General features: G+C 36.8%; 1 protein-coding gene across 2 annotated transcripts; it reads left to right on the top strand.

Moving 5' to 3' along the window:
• The first annotated feature begins 12394 nt into the window (after positions 1 to 12394).
• Positions 12395 to 22203, top strand: LOC122027003 (protein transport protein SEC16B homolog). 2 transcript variants are annotated; one of them, XM_042585795.1, is made up of 15 exons: positions 12395 to 12555; positions 12635 to 14550; positions 14646 to 14969; positions 16964 to 17092; positions 17181 to 17303; positions 17600 to 17761; positions 18430 to 18555; positions 18642 to 18776; positions 19850 to 19977; positions 20041 to 20152; positions 20240 to 20554; positions 20722 to 20838; positions 20943 to 21268; positions 21350 to 21639; positions 21733 to 22203. In XM_042585795.1, exons 2-15 carry the CDS (start codon positions 12874 to 12876, stop codon positions 21849 to 21851), a joined length of 4083 nt encoding a protein of 1360 aa, XP_042441729.1. In that variant the 5' UTR covers positions 12395 to 12555; positions 12635 to 12873; the 3' UTR covers positions 21852 to 22203. The 2 variants fall into 2 exon arrangements, with proteins under 2 accessions (XP_042441729.1, XP_042441728.1); XM_042585794.1 differs by having other exon boundaries at positions 21350 to 22203.
• The last annotated feature ends 257 nt before the right edge of the window (positions 22204 to 22460 follow it).

Raw genomic sequence — 22460 nt, 5'->3', positions numbered from 1 at the left:
TCTCCGCCATCGAGAGCATGTCAGTGGCACGAGAGGAGTCTTTGGAATCTTCTGGAGAAATCCCACATCGAAATTCATCAAACAGAAAGAATTTCCTATCAAGCAAATCAAAAACTCCTCTGGATCCTCCTTTTTCGTCGAGATCCTTCGAGATGAATTAGCTTGTCATTTTTGGGCGTTAAGATCGAGGAGTACAATGGAACTACCAATTCAGAAGATCACATCTACAAGTTTGAAAATGCCTCTCTATTACACCAATATACGAATGACATTAAGTGTCGGGTCTTTTTGACAACTATCTCGGGCCTAGCATAGAGATGATTTAGTCGACTTCCTGCTTCCTCCATTTGTACCTTTGAGTCATTTATAACTCTGTTCCAACTGTTGAGATCTAGCGCGCCAAAGACACGGAAACGCAGTGAAAAAATTACTAAATCCTCTTATGATCCATGCAAAGGGAAGAAACATTTTCTGAAAACTATACTTGTTGCGTGCCCTTCGCAATCCCGATAGCAACCTTTTTCTCTGAATCCATATCTCAGCACGTTCAAGTGTCTGTGCCTCTATGATATCCACACAAACAAGTCTTGTCTTTGCTTGTCTCACAAACAAAGCAAGATGGAGAAGAAATCACAAGATTGTGCTAGCAACCACAATGGTGATTTCGGCCAAGAGGGGGAAGGAGGAAGAAGAAGAATGCCAAGGGTCTCAACACTTGTTCATCTTAATGAAAACACATGAAAAATATCATCCAAAATGATATTTATATCCATCTCATGGTATACCAAGAGTCTCCATCCTTTCATCTTCTAATCTAATGGCTCAAAATTAACCATTCAATCCAATGGTTCAATTTTGACCATTCAACTTCCTTGGTGAACTCAAGTTCACCCAATGAGTCTAACCCATCGATTCTCAAGCAACTCGACTCAATCCAACAATTGGATCCCTTTGAGTCTAACTCAATGAGTCAAATTCGGATTACACTTAATCCATTGATTCATCACATGAACCCATCTCCATATCAACTTGTTCTTTGTGTGTGACCCTATAGGCTCTCGTAACGTTGGCAATGCACCCAAATCAACATTTACGATACATAAACAATGAGTGACATCTAGCAAGGCATCATTGCTACCCAAGTGACGAGAAAGTCGAGATCTGACCTAACCTGTCCGTGGCTATCATCATGTATGACTTGGTCCCTCTATCCTTGATATCTAAATTGATCAACGAGGCATAAACTGTGTCATCTTCTTATCAATCTTTGTGTTTCTTGATATCCAAGTAGACACACTCAAACAAATGAACTCAATATCTCATATTGATTCATTTACGCATGACTATGCTTACTTGTGTCCTACTAATCTAGGGGCCCACAGATATCGCTTTCGTCATATGGAAGGGATATATCTCATCTACATCACTCACATCCCTCAGCATAATTCATTGCATACCCAGTGATCGACTTTATAGTCCACCCTGTTACGGGTGATGTTTGATGATACCAAAGTATATCACTCCTTATGTAGGGAATCGTAGTGACTTCAGTTCTAAGGACTATTCATACCAATAGTCACATGAGAATGTTTATGACACTCATACGACGATCCATGAAATATTTTCATGGCGGGTCATTCAGTATATATTCTCTAATATATACCCACGTGTCAACCTGATATATCATATCAATGACTTGTGAGATCAAGTCATCTGCTGATCTATATGCTAGTCTCAACGCATTAATATTATCCTTGTATATTAATGTTCGACCAGGAATAGTTAAGAGTAGTGTTCTCTACAATATCTGACTATCAATTCAACCAATTGATATATTGTAGATAAGAATCTACTACCTAATGACATTATTATACTTATTCAATTGACACTGAACTGAAATAAATATAATAACCACCTTTGTCTTTTATTAATAATGATATATGATACAAAATGAACCCTTTACCATCATCTCATAATTGGTACTAGAACTAATACTAACACCAATAACATTTCACTACTAGCTAGAGGTATTAAAAGACTTTGCACGCATGATCTATTCACCCTCAAAAAAGGGTCAAGGAGCTACTAAAAAAATTATCTACAACGGTTCAGTCAGATCGACATGGACGTTGTTGGAAATTATTTGGACTCCGAAACAATTCTGGTTTTAATAATTTTATAAACTCGATCCAATCAAATCATAGCGGAAGCAATGACACAATTTCATAAATTATAATCGAACATATGAATATAAACTAACGATGAAATTAAATTTATGAAATAATATTTTATAAAAACTAACCTCTTGTAATTTTCTTTCCTTTTGTGATATGAGGTGCATAGAAATCACAATTTTCTAGTACAATCTTTCGTGCCGACGGCAGTGTGTGGGCACTCCAAAACACAATCACTAGAAATCAAAATGTATTTTCTCTATGTAATTTTCATTACATAAAAACGTCAACTTGCTCAACTTGCATTGATACTAGAATATATCTAAATTTAGTTCACTCGGAATGAATTTGTGGTTAACGTATGAAATATTATCACTATGAGATTTAGGATTCGAAAATGTCTCCCTAAGATGATATTCATTTTTTACCACCGTATCTGGATTTATAGAATTTAAAACTCTAAGGGGGTGCTTGGTTGGATGAAATGAGAGTAAGGAATGAGAAAGGGATTAAAAGTGGGTGTTTGGTTTGGGGGATTAATGGTGGATCCCATGGATTCATTATCCTAAACATGAGAATGAGTCATTCCCTAGTAAAAAGAAGGGAATAGGAAAACCCTCATTTCCATTCCTTACTTTTATCAATCTCATTCTTATTTCCATTCCTTTCAATGAACCAAACACCCCTAAGACTTGTTCTAGCCTCAATCGGATTCTCAATCCCCGATCTTTTCATTAATTAGATATTCCTTTTTAGATATTCAATAACGTATAATATATTATCAATATATTATAATATTATTAATATCTATTTGTATATTATCATAATAATCCAAATTTATAATTATCTCATAATTCTGATTAGGATCTATTTGGATATTACCATAATAATCTAAATTTATAATTATCTCATAATTATGATTTATGTTAGGATATTATTAATACCTATTTAGATATTACCATAATAATCCAGATTTATAATTATCTCATCATTATGATTAGGATCTATTTGGATATTACCATAATAATCCAAATTTATAATAATCTCATAATTATGATTTAGATTAGGATATTATTAATACATATTTATTTAGATATTACCATAATAATCCAAATTTATAATTAACGCATAATTGCAATTTCTATCTAATCATATTTAATATATTTATCTACAAGCCTTTGAATATATGATAATATTTTTTCATTTTTACATTTGATTTCTAAATTGTATTTCTAGTCCATCTATTATTAAAAAAGTGGAACATGGATTCATAACTAAAAGCTCCAATAAATTAGAAAAATGATTAAACTCTTTAATTAATTTATCCAACTTATTAATTCCATTATTACTCCACTAAAAATATAGAATTACATTATTTTTCATTATGAAATATTTTACTTTTAATTCATGGATTTAATTATTACATATGGATTAATCATCTATTGACAATTCATAATTTGGAGCTAGAAATATTCAGTTTACCTCTCTAATTACTTTTTATCCTCATCTACCATTAATTCACTAGTGAGTGGTTTAATTTATAAAATAATTATAAATTAGTTGGGTCCAACACTTAGTTTCAGAATTAACAAATGAGGGAATCCTTTTACTTCCTGTAAAAAGGAATGGATTCCATGTCTGTGAATTCATATTCTCAGTCAATTATTTCAAATATAAATCTAAAATGCAAGTGTTGAGAATGCATAATTCAAACTTTAAACAAGCAAATTAAGAATCATATTAGAATGAATAGGAGTCTATGATTACATAGGATTAAGATTTATCCATACATGATCATCTTATGATTTAATTAAAATTTTATATTAATAACGGAATTAATTATGAAATAAATAATTAAATCGATCCAAGTCCTATATAATCTCAATATACCAATGCCCCCATCTAGATGTCTCTACATCAACGGTCTAAATAAGATGGTCACATTTATTCTTGGTCATATTCATAATATTCTTGGGCCGCATTAGTAATGCTTTAATTAAAGACCCATACTTTAATTAATTTTATCACAAACTCAGTTTAATTAATTTATTATCCATAATTTTAATCCTCTTGTATATATGACTCTTATATATACTAAAATTATGGTTACATCCAATAAACTAGGGATTTTACTATGATATTCAAGATAATGAATATTTCAAGTAAAAATGTTCAATAATAAGCGTCACATTTATTAAAAATAAAAATATAGTATGTTTACAAATCTTCAAGGGCACTATCCCTAACAATCTCCCACTAGCCCTAAAGCACGTGGGACATATCTCTAAGTTTGATATTCATTATATGTCTTTCAAACATTTTTATAAGTAGTGTCTTGGTGAATGGATCGACAAGGTTATCAGCCGACTTAATCTTAAGACTAGAAGTGTCGCCTTTTGCTCTATCTCTCGAATCAAATGGTACTTCCTTTCAATATGCTTTGATCTCTTGTGACTATGAGGTTCCTTCGAACCACTGCTCCACTATTGTTACACCATAATGTGAGTGGCTTATCTATACTAGGAACAATTTCTAGTTCAAATAGGAATTTCTATGTGTCTTGTTTCTACTGTTAGAGTGTATACTAAAAGTCTAGCTTTTGGTATAAACATTTATCTAGAAATAAGAATCACATTGGTCAAATGTCTACATTTATGATAAATGTAGTTGTTCAATTAATTTATATTGTAGATAACATGGTGTGTGGTGTCACACACAGAGGATCATGTTATCAGTACCTTATAAATTATAAACAGTAACTCACGACCATAATGGAAAGGAACAAACCATTGGAAGGTCGTAGTGTAATTAGGTATTAGTTTATCTTAACTATATAATTACACTAGTACACTTAGAGTGTATTGAGTAGGACCATTTGAGGTCGTTCCTTTTATACTGACTTTATGAAGGAACAAAGACCTCAGTTATTATGGAAGTGTGTGCTCTTAATCCTAATATAATAACAAGCACATATATTTGATATTTATTTCTTTAATTTATCAATGGGTGAGATTTAGTTCGATGAATCAATAAACCCGATAAGTTGGGAAATGATATCACTTATAGTGTGTGTTGTTGATTATAGAAGGAAATTGTGTCCTAGTAATCTAGGTTGAGAATGTCCCCAAGAGGAACTCATAAGGATTGTCATGTTAAACCCTGCAGGTGGACTTAGTCTGACATGATAATGAAGTTGAGTGGTACTACTCTTGGAGCTAGATATTAATTAAGTGAGTTGTCAATGACTTACTTAATTAGTGGACATTTGATATCTTAAACACAGGGAGACTAACATACTCATAATAAGAAGGAGCCCAAAATGTAATTTGGGATTGGTGCGGTAGTTCAATAATAGTTCTCTAGTGGAATGAATTATTATTTATAAAATTAAGTTGTGTGTTCGGGGCGAACACGGGATGCTTAATTTTATCGGGAGACCAAAACCAATTCCTCCTCTCGGTCCCTATCGTAGCCTCTTATTTATAGAGTACTATACCCACCTATACCCACCTTCATACCCATGTTATAGGGGCCGGCCAAGCTAGCTTGTGGATCAAGCTAGGGCCGGCCAAGCTAGCTTGTGGATCAAGCTAGGGCCGGCCAAACCATTGGTTCATGGGTGGCCGGCCCTAGCTTGAACTCAAGCTTAGGTGGCCGGCCCTATTTAATTTAAAAAGAATTTTAATTTTAAAATTTTCTTATGTGAAAGATATAATTTATTGAAGAGATTAAAAATTAAAATATCTCTTTTATAAGTCTCTACAAAAGATTAAAGAAAGAGATTAAATCTCTTTCCTTATTTGTAGATTGGAAAGGATATTTTATTTCTCTTCTTTATAAATTATTCACATGTTGAAAAATTAAAATTATAGAAATTTCTTTTTATAAACCAATCATAAAAGGGATAAAAATTATTGGAGAATTTTTTTATAAAATTTCTGGAGACAAATTAGGAAGTTTTAATTAATTAAAACTCTCCTTGTTTTGTTTTTTAAAGTGGTCGGCCATTGTTTTTAAAAGAAGAAAATTGTTTTAATTAAAATAATTTTTCTTTACATGGCAAAAGAATTAAGGAAATTTTTTAATTAAATTTCCTTATTTGCCGAGACCAAGGATTATAAAAGAGGGGGTAGAGGTGCCTTCATGGGAACGACTCTATTCTTTTTCTTCCTCTCTTTTCTTCCTAGGTGTGGTCGGCCCTTCCCTTTCTTTTCTTCTCCATCTTGTGGCCGAACCTCTTCATGCTCTTGGAGTTTTAATTGGTGGCCGGATTCTAGCTTGGAGAAGAAGGAGAGAAAGTTTGCATCCCTGGGAGCTTGATTGGTGGAAAAAGTTATTCATCCTTTGGAAGTTTTTGCTTGGCCGAAACTTGAAGGAAGAAGAAGAAGGTGCTAGGTGGTTCTCGTCTCGGAAGATCATTGCCCACACAATGTCCGAGATTAGAAGAGGAATACGGTAGAAGATCAAGAGATTTTTCTACAAGGTATAACTAGTAATTTTTCTTTCCGCATCATGCTAGTTATTTATGGAAATAATACCAAATACAAGAGGCTTACGTTCTAGAATTTCGAATATGTTTTTCGATGTTGTGTTCTTTTGTTTTTTCTTTTCCTTGTGATTTGATTGTTCTTTTTGGTTAACCTAAAGTTATTTTAGGAAATTAAATATTAGATTTCTATAAAAGGTTTTGTCTAGTCGGTGGTGGTTGCTCCCATATCCAAGAAGGCCGTGTGCCTCGCCACGTCAGTACTGGGAACCAATTATGGAAATTAATATTTAATGAAATTAATAACTTAAGGTGATTTGGGTCAAACGTGTTAAGTTCCGCAGGCGATCCAAAATTTAATTTAAAAGAACACATGGTAGCTAGGAAAAGGTTCAGACCTTTGTACAAAATTTTTGTACAGTGGAACCTCTAGGTTTTCAGAGTAGCAACCAACACCTACTAGACTGACTATATCACATCTAGCTAAGTAATACTTCTTTGTTTTACGGATTCAAATTACTTATACATGTATACAAGAGTCTCATACTCTTAACATGTGATGCTTTGGTCAAAGACTTTGAGTAATAATCCTAACAAGTGGTCATAGGGTATACGTCTCCTCGCAAGGAGCGGTGAATCCTTTGTGGGCTATCCAAACACCTTCGGGCACTTTAACTTATACCCAATTATCCCATATCCACACCTTAATGAGATGTTTGCTTAAGATGTCAAAGTATAAGTCTCTATGACCAAAATTATTTGTATACCTCAAATCGAAGGAAACTTGCACTTATGCTGCAGTAAGAACTTCACAGACATATTTATATATATGAAGAGAATCATATGAAGTCTTATAGCAAGTCACTCCAATGAACTAATTACCACAACTAGCATCCACGTTTAACTCTCGACACCTAATGTCTCCTGCCAGTGAGAAAACAGTTGCTTGGTTAAACCAAGGAGTATAACTCGTGCTAATTTATCAGAATCGATGATGTTCGAACTCATCAATTCATCGACTAGGCAATATTCCAATACATTTATAATTACATATGTAGAAATGCTCACAAGTTATGATCCAATCACAAGTTCTCTCATGCTATGAATCGTATCACGAACATTCAGTACATGAGTTTAAGATCCAATCATACATATAAAGAATGTGCACTTAAATAGTGAATATATATTTATCAAATAAATAGTAAAAATTATAAGACGATTGTGTTAGGACATCTCTCAAAATCCAACAATATTAAGACATGGTCAGCCAGATTCTTATAGGTAACCCTTATTTGAACTAATGAAGCATTGCTAAAACTAGATTTTAAAAACCAGTACCAAGGAATAGACAAAGACCCCACAACCATCACAAGACCAATACCAGGATACAAGCGTTGGCAAGGAAAAGGAAGGCTAAAGATAGGCTGGTGAACATTTAACAATGGGGAGAGAAAGGACTCCCTCAAAGACAGAAATGCAGAGAACTTGAATCAAAGACGAAGAAGATCAACGTACACACAAAACAAGAGTTGCACAAAATGACAGCAATCCTCGTAAGAAAAATCACCGACCGTTCCATCAAAACACAGATTATGACAATACATAATAATCATTACATTGAAATAGATGATCAATCTTCCCTACTAAGGGTCATCTCACATTAATGTAATATAACCTTGGAGTTAATGACACCTTCGGAACTCAGAAGCCAAAGCTAATAAGGCATGCCCCATATTTAAGAGGCGGGGCCACAATTAAGGCTCAGATCTTGGTAAAGATTATGTCTATGATTTGTTCTTTGCCACATATCTAGATAATCAGGATAAAAGAAAATGCCTTGTCACATCATACTAGTCCAATTAGTCGATCTTTCATCTCTTTCGACTAGACTTAAGAGGAGACTAGTGATACAAGGGTAATTAACGAAGGTCACGTGGCTAAAAAGGCCAACCATCTTAGCGAGGTGGCAGACACAAGTCAAGGGAGTTGTGCGCTAGCTCTCGACTCCCGACTGCCAGCTCTCAACTCTCGATTACCGACTCCCACTACTAGCTCTTGACTCTCGACTCTCGACTCCCAACTCTCGACTCTCAACTGCCGACTCTTAGCTCTCGACTCGGTTTTAGAGCTCCCTCTGGCTAAACTGAAAATGACTCAAATTGTCAAGAATTAAAACGATGAACTATTATTCATTGAAGACGTGGACAACACAATCGTTATCGGAAGAAAGGAAGAAAACACAACTATTTACTCTAATAAATGAGTTGTAATGGTCATTTATTTTTGGGAACGTGATAACGATTGCAAGAAAGGAGGAAAACATGGCGGATGACCTCAATCCTATAAAAGGTAGTCGACCCTCATAAGAAGAGGTATGCATACATCATTACCAAGGACTTTCATATTATTCATCTTCTTCTTCACTCCACCTAAATCCTAACTTGAGCGTCAGAGTGACGACACCAGAGAACTCTTGGGTTATCCCTATAACATCTCAATCTTCGTCTTCTCTCTCACATAGGCATCGATGGACCTCCTTATTGTCTTCTAGTAGCTTGACAACTGACGACCAAATCAACATTGACGCCAACTCATCAGTGACTCACCCATCAATATTCTCGGACAAGATCACAAATGCAGGAGAGCTCGAGAGTATGAGGCGCTTGGTGCTTGAATGCAAGAGAGCTCAAGAACATGAGAAATTTGACACTTGGGTTTTGGGAGTTTAAAGGTGTGTGGTGCTTGGTGCCTACAATTCAAGCTTTCCTTGAATCTTGTGGTCATGGACGATGAGGGTTTAACCTAAAGGTGAATCCTTTTAGGAAGGAGTGGCGGGGCATGAAGACTACTAATAGTGATGAGCATTGATGGCCTATTATCAAACGAGCGACTAGTTAAGGGCAAAGCTATGTTAACGCATACTTGAGATTTAGCCTGGGGGTCCGACGATGTTGAGAAGAAGACAAGTTCATATTTATGGTGGGAGTTGAAAGGAAAAACGTGTGAGAAAGAGGAAGACAACTTAGGGGTGATGGCGTTGGCATCAATGCTCATGGCTCACAACCCTAGATCAACTCAGGTAGATCACCCGGGCTGGCTCTGCCATTGTGACCAATAATGATGGTCATCGATCATTGTAGAAAGAAAATAATAATGTAATAAGGGGTGTCATTACTCGATAAAGGTTATAAAAGAGAATAGGCAATCGAACAAATGAAGATATTTTTCTCACAAACACTTTCTTTCATTCAACAATCTCTTTTTATATATTCTTTTCTGAAATCTCAATAAAGCATGGGTCATATCGGGATAAGATCGACATCGTCAAATTGCATATTGACCTTGGGCAAGAACCTATTCTTTGGTTCTCGGAGCAGTGAGGAGCGCTAAATAGCGAGCATTCAAATTCTACCGCATCAAGTGATAAGTAATGTATAAATCAATGTCGGATGCGACACACAAGTTCCAAGGATGGAGCCACCCTTGGACTAGAGTGAGCTCCAACCCCACCCAATTTAAAATATTACAATTAAAATTTTATTTAAGCCCCATCATAATTTTATTTCAACCCTTATTTCTCCCTATTGCATGGTTGCTTGCCAAAAATTTCAATTAAATCTAAATTTCCCCTTATTTCATAGTTGCTTCACCTCCCCACGACGACTTCACCTCCCCACGCACACTGCTCTATCTGTCGCACGAGCAGTCGGTGCTGTGCCTTCCTTGTCTCTCCTCGCAAGCGTCCGATCGCAACTCAATGAGCACAACCGTGGCATCCCTTCTCCTTATAAGCGTGTTATATTCATGGGTCCCTCACCGTAGTCGCAGTCGTTGCCCCCAGCCTCGTCGTCGCTACCTTCATCCATGACCACCACTGCATCAAGTTCACTACTATCACCATCAATAGTTTTATCATCATTGTTCTCCCTGCCACATCGGTGTCAATTCCGCCCTGTCATCACGACTCGGTCGCAACCATCGTCGCTGAAACACCAACACCGATTATTTACCCTAGGTAATTTTAAATCTTGGCTACGCCCCTGATGAGTTTCAAATAGAAGACTTCATCACCTGGAGTTGATCACTCTTAACAAAGTCTCTCTTCACATTTGCAATTGTTCTCGTCTTTCATGAATGTACAAACACATTAAAATTGATTATTATTATAATGTATCTACTAAGTAGCATATATTGTGGGAGTTGAAAGGAAAAATGTGAGAGAAAGAGGAAGATAGACCGGGGCTGATGGTGTCGGTGTCAATATTCATGGCTCACACCCTGAGATCAGCTTGGGTAGATTACTTAGGTTGGCTCCACCATTTCGACTAGTAATGATGGTCGTCGATCATTACAGAAAGAAAACCATAATGACATAAGAGGTGTCGTTACTCGATAAAGGTTATAAAAGGAAATAGGTGGCCTACTCGGTTATAGCCCGGGGCCCAATGTCGACAACGAAGAGGAGCGGCTAAATTTTCTATGGGAAAAAGAAAAAATATGTGAGAAAGAGAGGAAAGTAGCCCGAGTAAAAAAAGAGAGGAAGTAGTCTGGAGGTTTTTTTTTTTTTCAAATTAGTCCAAGGGCTACAAATTTTTTGGCTCCACCGTTGAATTTTGGAGAGACCCCCAAGGTAAAAGTTATCAACTTTTGCCGATTAATTATTGATTGATAAATATTTATGCCAAGATACTTATGGGTATTTCTTTTCACTTTCAACTAGATAAGTTACAGTTAAGGAAGTATTAGTTAGTAGCCAAATTATAATTAAAAAATAATATAATCAATTAATTTCATTATAATAAAAGGTGAAATTTATCATCCAACGACCCCACACGGGGTCAACCCTATAATCATCTATAAGAAGGTAAATCGAAAACTACAATTGGCATGGGAGGACATTTTTCTTAGTTTCACCGAGATTCGATCTCTTATCCATTGTAAGAATATCTACCATATGATAACTAACTCAACTGTGTCCCAAGAGCATCAATTAATTTAATACATTCACATCAATTGTGATCCTATGTCAATATATATCTTTCTATTAAAACGATAAGTTCTTTTTCAATAGTAGATGAGTAAGATCTTCACGGAGTGCCTAGTTAATTAGAGAATAATAAATTTATTACAATGAGATAGAAAATTAGCTCAAAATTTTTTTTTCCTTCATATAAACTAATCTAGATATTTTTTTACTATAATAAATATGGATAAGAGATGATTCTCTTAAAATGGTCCAAAATACCCCATGCATGCCTTTTGTTGAAATTTAATTTGTATTATCTTGAAAAGAAAAAGTATATATAATGTTTTTAAATTTTATATTCAATCTGATCAAGAGAAAATCAATAATTTGCATATAACTTTTAATGCTTTTTAAAATTTAACACATTTTGGAAATTTATTAATTAAAAATAATTATTTTCTATATATTTATCCTTTCAATTTACTATAAATGAAGCGATCTGATTGGGCAGGTTCGGTCAACCAGCCTAGTGCATTAGTCAACGGGATCCGCTGTGGGCCTACGGCACTCGAAATGTGGAGCCCACGCGATGAGTGGCTCAGAAAGCGTGTGGTGAACGACCCGCTCAAGCAGTGGAGTCTCTCTCGCTTTCACATCACAAAATTCCATTTGAGCCCCTGATATATTTTTATTTCGACCATGGCGTCGGATCGCGAGTCGGTTTGCCAAGCGCCTGACGTTAAACCGGGAATTTGTTGAAAAAACAGGGGAAATGGAAGCAAATTAACAAATTGAGGAGAAGGGGGGGGGGAGAGGGACGCGAGGCGAGGTGTCGGCTGGATCGCCAACGAGGGTTCCGTCTCCTTTTCTCTTCCGTCCTCTCAGATCTGTGCACTCCTGGTTACTCTTCGATTCCGGCATCTTGCTAGGTAAGTTTTGAATTTCTGAAGGTTGATTCGTCTTCCCCGCGCGTTGTTTGTTATGTTTCAGTGCCGTTTTCGGTGCCAGATCGGAGGATTTGTTCGATCTTGCTAGAAGTGCCTTCCTGATATTCTAGTATCACTTTGGAAGCTGTAGTTTTGGGATGATGGAGATCTATTAGAGTTTTGGATACGATTTCTATGGAATCGAATCTGCGGTTACGAGCAAGGATCGCCTGTTAGTTCGATCTTTGGTGTTTTTTGCTCTTTTTTTGGGGGATCCGGCTTGAGCGAAGTCCTTGGTAGCTACGCTTTGTTGAGAATCAAATGTCATCTCTTTCTGCTTTCCAAGTGGAGGATCAGACCGATGAGGATTTCTTCAACAATCTCGTGGATGACGATTTTGGTAGAGAGGGTTCGCGACCTCGTTCCAATGGAATCGTGAGAGATTTTTCTAATCTCAGCCTCGATGATGATATTGGTGCCTCTGTGGAGGATCCTGATGATGCTGGATTGATTTTCGAATCATATGGTCTACAACAAAGTGAGACATTGCAGTCTTCAGATTCTTCAAAGGAACTTTTGGCCTCTGTTGACTGCCCACCTTCGGATTCTTCTATGGACCAGGTAGCTCCAGCGGGGAGTTCAGTTGTGAGTGCTGTTGTAATTGAACCGCAAAGTTCATTGCCCACTCAACATTCTGGATCTAAGGGAACCAGTGTAAAAGAGGTCCAGTGGAGTGCCTTCAGTGTCAGCGATCAGCCATTTGGCAGTGTCAGGTTGGAAAGCTATTCCGAGTTCTTTGCAGAGAATGTTGATTCATCATCTGATAGATTGATATCCAATTCCGACCTTAATCTTTCCCCCTTGGGAAATCAAGTTGACAACTTAGATGCACATTCAAATTCCTTGAATTTTCAAGACTCCCAACTTTTCAGTTCAGCTACTGATGATAACACAAATATTGCTGATGCACAATACTGGGAGAGTCTTTACCCTGGTTGGAAGTATGATGCGGCCACTGGGCAATGGTATCAATTGGATGGCTATGATGCTAGCATGAATGCACAAAATCACTATGATTCATCAAGAGTGGATTCACTAGGTGACTTTAAAGAAAGTGCAGAAACTACTGCTTTCAACTCAAATGTTGGTAGTTCAGATGATCTGTACCTTCAGCAGAGTTCACAGCCAGTCTTGGAGACCATAGCTGAAAAAAGTGCAACTGCTACAAATGCAACAACTACCAATTCGAGTGGTGGTTATCTGGAGAACATGGAATTCCCTCCTAACATGGTATTTGATCCTCAGTATCCTGGATGGTACTATGACACCAACACCCAACAGTGGTATGCCCTGGAGTCATATGCTACACAGATACCAACTGGAGTTCAGAATGAGGTTGTAGCTTCGAATGGCTTCTCAGGTGAGAACTTCCATGTATATGATCAAGTTGGCCAGCCTAAACAAAGTTCTAATGGAACCCCGGAGAGCCAAGAGTTCGGACAGCACCGGGTTCCTCTATCAAGCAGCTATTCTCCTCAGCAGAGCATGCTGCAGGCTGCACAAGTTGGTGACAAGCAGGAGATGCAGAGTTTTTATAATCCAAGCATGCCTAATGGTTCTCATGCAGCTAAGAATGTGGGGCTTCAGACATTTAAACCTGATGTTTATGATGATTTTGGCAGCCCTAATGGGACTATGATACCATACAACTCTGTTAATGGGGAATGCAAATATCCAAATTATTCTAAAAATATGCCACATAGCATTCAGGACAATATACCAAGCAGCTTCTTAGGCAATCATAATTCAGTTGACTATCTACAGCATTCATTACAAGATACCAAAGCTGCTTATTCCCAGTTCGCTTATTCATCTGATAAAGGAAGATCATCAGCTGGACGACCTGCACATGCTTTGGTTGCTTTTGGATTTGGTGGGAAGCTCTTAGTTGTGAGAAATGCTACCTCTTCTAGCACAAACATAGACTATGGAAGCCAGGTAAGCTTCAAAAATTGATGTTGGTTTTGTATCAACATTTTAGTTTTGAACATTTTTCAGTGTCATGCATCTGAAAATTTGTTTTCATTTGCAAGGGGACTGCTGCTGGTGTGATTTCTATTCTTAGCTTATCTGAAGTTGTGACGAATGAACTTGATGCTTCCAGTATTGGTTCAGGCACTGGATTGGACTACTTCAATTCCTTGTGCCATCATCATTTTCCAGGTCCTCTTGTTGGTGGGAGTGCTTCTACAAAGGATATAAATAAATGGTTAGATGAAAGAATCTCGAGCTATGATGCTCCTGTGATGGAGTTCCAGAAAGGAAAACTTTTGAAGTTGCTCCATTCGTTGCTCAAAATATCATTGCAAAATTATGGCAAACTTCGATCTCCTTTTGGTTCTGATCCATCGCTAGAGGTTTTTATAATATGTTTTATTTCTTGTTACAGTTATATGATTGTTTCTATGATTCACAAGGTAGAAAAGAATGATACCCATATTCCTGCCACTCTTAAGTCCATGACTGCAATTTTTGCTTTCTAATGGTTATATAAATATTATATTCTGAACTCGTCATTTTGGAGGTCTTGCATTTCATTCTTACGGAATTAATATTTGGTTTCGTCCGACTTCTCATATTTAGATAATAACTTCTTTCCACTGTACCATGGTGCAACTTCATTCACAGAATTTGTTTTCTGACCTCATAATTCTCCTACTCCGTGTCATTATTTCACTGACTAATATGGAAAGCTAAATCATCAAGAAACATGGTGTAGGTTGAGCTTATAATACGCTGGTGATGGCCATTCTTGTGGATGATTATTGCAGGAATATGGATTCCACCTCAAAGGCATCATTGTTACTGTTTTTCCTAATGCGATGCCTTTTCTCATTAAAGAATGTTGTTGTTGGAACAGCAAAGACGATGGCAATCTGTTTATGCATTTCCAGATGTAGATAGAATCAGGAACCAATCTACAAGTTTTAAGATCCTTTGTCAATTTCTCCTAAAGACTAACAAGGGTGCCAATATTGTTTACATTTTGGATTATGATGGTAATATACAAAAACTTGACCAATATTCGTTAGAGATTGTGCTCACTTTTCTAGACAGATTTGTGTAACATATCTTAAGGATGAGGATTTCTACTTGTGCGCTGCATCTCCCCTCTGATTAATTGGCTTTTGCCAATCTGATGGTAATATTACCCTAACATGATTTCATAGTTCTATACATTTTATTATCTTGACCTTTTTTGACTGTGACTAAGAAAAACAAGAAGGAAAGTGAAATCAAGGATGAATTTAGATAGCCTAAAATTTGAGAAGATAAATGGAGAGTACAAAGCTTCATTGTGGAGAAGATGAAGTAGAATTTTTCACAGGATCATCTTTGTGAATTTAGATAACCTAAAGTTTACATGCAGTATCTGCCTAGGAGGAAGAATTTGCTATCATTTTCATCAGGATTTACTAGTTGAAGTAAGATTTGTCCAGTGATTTCAGGTATGGCTAACAGCCCCATGAGCTTACTATCTTGACCAAATTTTATGTTTTTTATATTGGCACAAGTGGAGATGATTTTTCATTCAATCAATAAGCTAAATCAGATATACTGTTTGATAGTATGAAGTAGAGAAAATAGGAAATTAATGATTGTTTTTGTGATACAAAAAGTATCTGCTAAAGAATTTCCCTGTAATTTGTATACACCCATTAAAGGAGTGATGGATAAGTCTTTGACTATTGGGAGGTCTTTTTTTGCTTCTTTGAGTTAGCATCTCCAGCATGTTGGTACAGTTTGTTGTTTTTTTCCTTCTTGACTAAATTACTGGAAAGCGGTCTTCCATCTGCATCTCTAATGCTTTTAATTCAACAGCCACCAGAGCTGATCGGATCATGTGATGTTTCTAGGATTGAGTGAGCTAATTTACACAAATTACTGATGCTAATCTGGATTCTACAAGATAGGAATCTGCTCTGAGATTATGATATAGGGATAAATTAGTAGTAGCACTAGATTGGCTGATTTCATATAACTATCACCTTAACCAAAATTTCATTGATTTAGCATTTTTGAATTCATTGGCTAAAGACTACAGCCAACCAGAGCTTCTTGGAATGGTACTCTATTTAAGATACCCTTATGTTATTGTGTAGTAGGATGTTGCCGATAGGTTAATAGGCAAGTGCAAATAGAGGTCTTCATCAAGGAACATATCACTCACTGGCTCTAAATATTAGTTGTCATTTGTTCCTTCTGTAAAGCTGTTTGGTCGTATATGTAAGGCTAGCAGAAAAGTACTTGCTATTAAGGATGAACCTTACTTTCTCATTACTTTTGATCTCAGAATTCTTCAAGTTTTAGCATTTCTCTTGTTCCTTCAGTATAATTCTCTTGCTTGTAGGATGTTAATGGTCCAGAAATGGAAGTATGCAATCTTTTTGCTTCATCAAAAACCAAAGGCGCTCCTTTTGGAGGGTATGATTCATCTGCTTATTGTTTGAATACTATTCCGTCAGAAAGCCAACTTCAGGTACCTTCAGTTATTCAAGTTTTTGTTCATAATTTCATGTAGTCCACTGAACTGCTGTAATAGCCTCTATTCTGTCAACTTCTTTCAGACAACTGCTGCTATGGTGCAAAGCCTTCTTGTTTCTGGTAAAAGGAAGGAGGCTCTCCAATCTGCGCAAGAAGGTCAATTATGGGGCCCTGCTCTTGTTCTGGCTGCACAGCTTGGCGAGAAGGTTTGTATACTTTTCTCTTCTCTGTAATTACATATCTTATTTAGTTGATCTTGATTTGGATGTATATAATATTTGTTTCTTTTTCATGGTTATGATGCGGGAAATTCTTGTTTCTTCACTTGCTCTGATAGATCTTATATTTTGCTTGCAGTTCTATGTGTGCAACAGTGAAGAAGATGGCTCATTTAGTTGGATTTTGATTTAATTTAGATTATCTATTTTTGTTTCATGTTATAATGGGAAAAAAAAATCTTCTTCTTCTTTAGCTCTGATATATCTCATAATTTTGGTTGCAGTTTTATGTTGACACAGTGAAGAAGATGGCACAGCATCAGTTTGCATTTGGATCACCTTTACGATCACTATGTCTACTTATTGCTGGGCAACCTGCAGATGTGTTTTCTGCAAAGAATGCAGTTAATACCTTACCCGTGCCTTCACCTATGCAGCCTACACAGGTAATTTAACTAAATATATACGTAGGAATTAACTCGTACTTATTCTTCAAGATGAATGTTCTCTGTCATTCTTCCTTTGTCAAGGTAAAAGTGACCTCTGATTTGATATGAACAAATTCTTGGTTGAAAGTAAATCACTGGCCTATCAGATGCATGTGTTGTTGCAGATAGGGCCAATGTTTATCTCATGACTTTGATATGAGAAAACATATTTATATCTAAATTTCTCTGATTTCAAACGCATAAGCTTTGATCATATTTATGTTTGTAAAAGCAGAAAGTTCTGGAATCCTACATGTGCCCTTGATTTATATTCATGATTGTAGATTGTTGGTGTATTTTAATTTTTCATAATAACCCCTATAAACACATTACTTACAGTAGCTTCCAATTTCCCCAGTCTCCCAAATTGGCTTACAGCAAACCCTCTGTCAAATGTGTTGTTATTTGTGATTCTCCTTGGATGTCATAGGGATCAAATATGATTTCAAGTTTCAACATACTCAAGTTATAAATGATTGCAGAAATTTTGATTTCCTAGATTGTTATTCTTTCTCAATTAATTGTTTTTCAAACTTAGTTTATCATCAATTTGTGATATAAAATTCTATTTTGACATGCTTCAGCATTAGGTTTTGATTTTCATTTTCTTCTCTAACACTTGACAGGTTCAGCCCAGTGGGATGTTGGATAAATGGGAAGAGAATTTGGCAATTATAACTGCAAACAGAACAAAAGATGATGAACTGGTAATTATGCATCTTGGAGACTGCCTATGGAAGGACAGAGGGGAGGTTGCTATCCTTTTGCTTATTATTTCTTTTATCTTATTATAGAAGTTGGTTACTTTGGTTTACTCCCCTAATTCATATTGATGCAGGTAGCTGCTGCTCACACTTGTTACTTGGTTGCTGAAGCAAATATTGAGTCATATAACGAGATTGCAAGACTCTGTCTTATTGGTGCTGATCACTTGAAGTACCCAAGGACATATGCCACTCCCGATGCTATTCAGGTTGTTTTTATTCTGTAACTTTCAGTTGTTTTTTATTGTTTGTGATGCTAGCTGGGTTTTTTAATATGATGTTTTAGGTTGAACAGATCATGTTTTTTCTCCCTTGAAGTCTGAAAAATCAATCACATGTATTTATTCAAATGCGTTACTTTTGTAGCCTGTTAAAGCATGTCTTCTTTCAACCTTTGTGAATCATTATGAGAATGGTCAACCTTTGCTAATATATGCACTCGAGTATGCTTCGTTAGTCTACTTGCTTTCTTAATAGTTGAGACATGATGAAGATATCCCTGTAGAGTTTTAGCATGTACTCTTTATTGAAACACCAAAAGGACTAGTTATGGTTTCTAGAATTGTTGCTGTAAATTTTATTTATATTTAAAACCTTCTGAGTTTTGGTTCATTTTTTTAGGCTGATATTATGAAAGTTAAGTAAAGACTTGGTTGTTGTTGTATTATGAAAGCCAGATGCTCATGAACAACCATCATATGTTTACTTGGGATCAGATTCTGGTTTCTTTATATCAATAGCTACTAGTAAAATATGATGTAAAAATCAAGGAGACCAATGAGTTGAATGATTCTTAATGTTGTTTTCTGAATTTGTCACTGAAGCACTTATTTTGCATTGTTCTTGTTCAGTTTTTGCTAGTTGGTAGTTCTTTTCTGATGCAGAAATATTAGGAGAATTTTTTGAGCTTTTAATGATGGCTCTAAAGAGGGGAGCCTTGGTGGAGCGACAAAGTTGTTGTCGTGTGACCTTGTGGTCATGGGTTCGAGTTGTGGAAATAGCCTCTTGCAATGTAAGGCAAGGCTACGTACAATGGACCTAATATGGTCCAACCCTTCTCCGGACCATGCATTAGCGGGAGTTTCGTGCACCAGGTGTCCTTTTTTAATGATGGCTCTAAAAGATTATTTTTAGATAGTTCAAATCATTTTTTTGATCCCATTACATGATGTTGTTCTTACTGTTAAATGAAAGTTAACTATACATGCTCTAGTTCCTGCTTTCATGGCCGTTTATATGCTGAAGGCAAACAAACAGATAACTTTTTGCAATACATGTACAGAGAACAGAACTGTACGAGTATTCAAAGGTGCAAGGAAATTCTCAGTTTATCCTACAACCTTTCCAACCGTACAAGATAATTTATGCCTACATGCTGGCAGAAGTTGGAAAGATTTCAGATTCGTTGAAGTGAGTAGTAAGAGTATGTTTTTCTGCCATCCCTATTGCCTAAACATGTTAGATATAATGCAGGTACTGTCAAGCTGCTTCAAAATTGCTCAAGAGTTCTGCTCGTACTTCTGAGCTTGAAATGTGGAAATCGTTGTTATCCTCTTTAGATGACAGACTTCGTACCCACCAACAGGTAGTTTCCTTGGGGAGCCTAATAATTGTCTTCAATCTTCACAGCCTTGACGTTTTCTTTCATCTGATGTCCTTTTCACTTGTCCAGGGTGGTTATGGTTCAAGTTTGGTTCCTGCAAAACTAGTTGGAAAGTTGTTTACTACTTTTGATAGATCTATTTACCGTATGATAGGTGCATCACCAGCACCTCTTTCGCATGTGCCTTCGGGAAACGTAGATAACAAAGGAACCTATTCTAATGCCCCTAAAGTATCAAATAACCAATCAACAATGGTCATGGCTTCTTTAGTTCCATCGGCGTCAGTGGAGACAATGACTGAATGGTCAAACGATAATGATAGCAAAGCGATCAGGCACAATAGAAGTGTTTCAGAGCCTGATTTTGGTCGAACCCCTAAACAGGTGGAGTTTTCCCTTTTGATGAAAATCAAAGCAGTTTTTAGGGAATATGATTCCTTTTAGTTGATTTCATTTCAAGTTATCCATTCGATTTGGTGACTTGTATTTTTCTTCTTAGTATGGTAACTATCTTTGCTTTTTTTACAAACTTTGTTGGAAAATTATCACAGGATTCAAGCCCAGACGATCCACAAAGCAAAGCTACAGCTGGTGGCTCACGTTTTGGACGCATTGGCTCACAATTTCTTCAGAAAACCATGGGGTGGGTGTCAAGATCCCCTCATCAGGTATTTTCCCTGGCATGATTTTGTTTGTGAACATCATAGGTTGTCTTCTACATACCTTTAGTTACTTGAGCTTACTGTATACTTCTATTTCTGGTAATGTGAAGGCAAAACTGGGTGAAAGCAACAAGTTCTACTACGATGAAAAGCTTAAGAGATGGGTGGAAGAAGGAGCTGATCCTCCAGCCGACGAACCCCACCTACCCCCGCCTCCGACAACATCATTCCAGAATGGTATGCCAGATTACAAGATTAGTAGTGCTTTCAAGAGTGACAACACAATCAACGATACTTTCAAAACAGATAGTCTCGCCGATAAGGGCAGGCTAACAGATAAACATTTGGCTCCATTGGAACAAAACTCTGCAATTCCACCAACTCCACCCAGCCAAAATCAGTTCTCTGCCCGTGGCAGAATGGGGGTCAGGTCAAGGTAAACACTTCATTTTTCTTATTGTATGTTTTTGTTGCAGATTCTCTAGGGATGTTAATGTAAAGTTTTGATACTTCATAGGTACGTTGATACATTCAACAAAGGCGGCGGAGGTGGTGGAGCCAATGGTGCATCCACAAACACTTTCCACTCACCTACAGTTCCATTGGCAAAGCCATTGATTGGTGCAAATTTTTTTGTGCCTATGGCACCCGCAACCACCGATGAAAAGCCAACTGATGCGGCTGGTGACAACAATAGAGATGTCACCACTGGTGAAGATCCATCTGAACCAGCAAATAGAGAAGCATCCTTTTCCTCACTACCTTCATCAGCTTCATCTTCCATGCAACAACTTCCTAGCATGAACAGTAATACCCCTCCAAACAATAATGCTCATGTCTACGGATCGAGAGCAGCATCTTGGAATGGGACTTATGAATCATTCAATGAAACCATGGCAGGTGCGAGGTTGGGACATGGCCCCACAATATTCTCACCCACCCATAGCAAGCAAAGCAGTTCATCTTTGCAGCAACATGATACTTCCGTGGGGGATGACCTTCAAGAAATAGAACTCTAGCGCATAGCCGCATTGTGAACAAGTAGCTTGAGGTCTACAACGCTTTTCCTGTCCTGCAAACCTAAGACGGCAGAGGTGATGAATTTAAGGGACAGTTTTAAGGGATAGAAATATGTAGGGACAGTTTTAAGGGATAGAAATATGTAGCCTTACCAAATCTTTTCCTTATGTAACTTGCTGATACCATGGGGATGCTTGAGGTCACATGATATGCTGTCCTACATGAAAGCATGTAGACGTGGATGTACAGATAATTTGTTGATTTATTCTTCTTATTGTTTTCCGACATTTCCTTGTAAGACAAACATTTTTGATACAGATCAAGTAGCAAAGTTTAAGATCTTTCCTTGTATCGTATTGTTTAATTTAATGTCATTTAACTTTTGGAATCCTTGTGGAGTGGCATGTTTGATCACAGTTAGGATTATGATGATCATTCTTGCAGGGAGCTTAGAGATCTTTTAGAATTCTTCTGCAGGACAATGCTGCTACCTTGGTGTTGGATGGATCGATGTTTAACATTGGGGAAAAAGCGATAAATGTTGGTAATATGTCAAAAGCCATTTCGACATTTCTCGGGTAGTTTTTGAATGTCAATCCACTGATGTC

This window comes from Zingiber officinale, chromosome 10A (assembly GCF_018446385.1).
Source record: "Zingiber officinale cultivar Zhangliang chromosome 10A, Zo_v1.1, whole genome shotgun sequence".
NCBI classification, from domain to species: Eukaryota; Viridiplantae; Streptophyta; class Magnoliopsida; order Zingiberales; family Zingiberaceae; genus Zingiber; species Zingiber officinale.
This window is presented reverse-complemented; position numbering and strand designations above follow the sequence as displayed.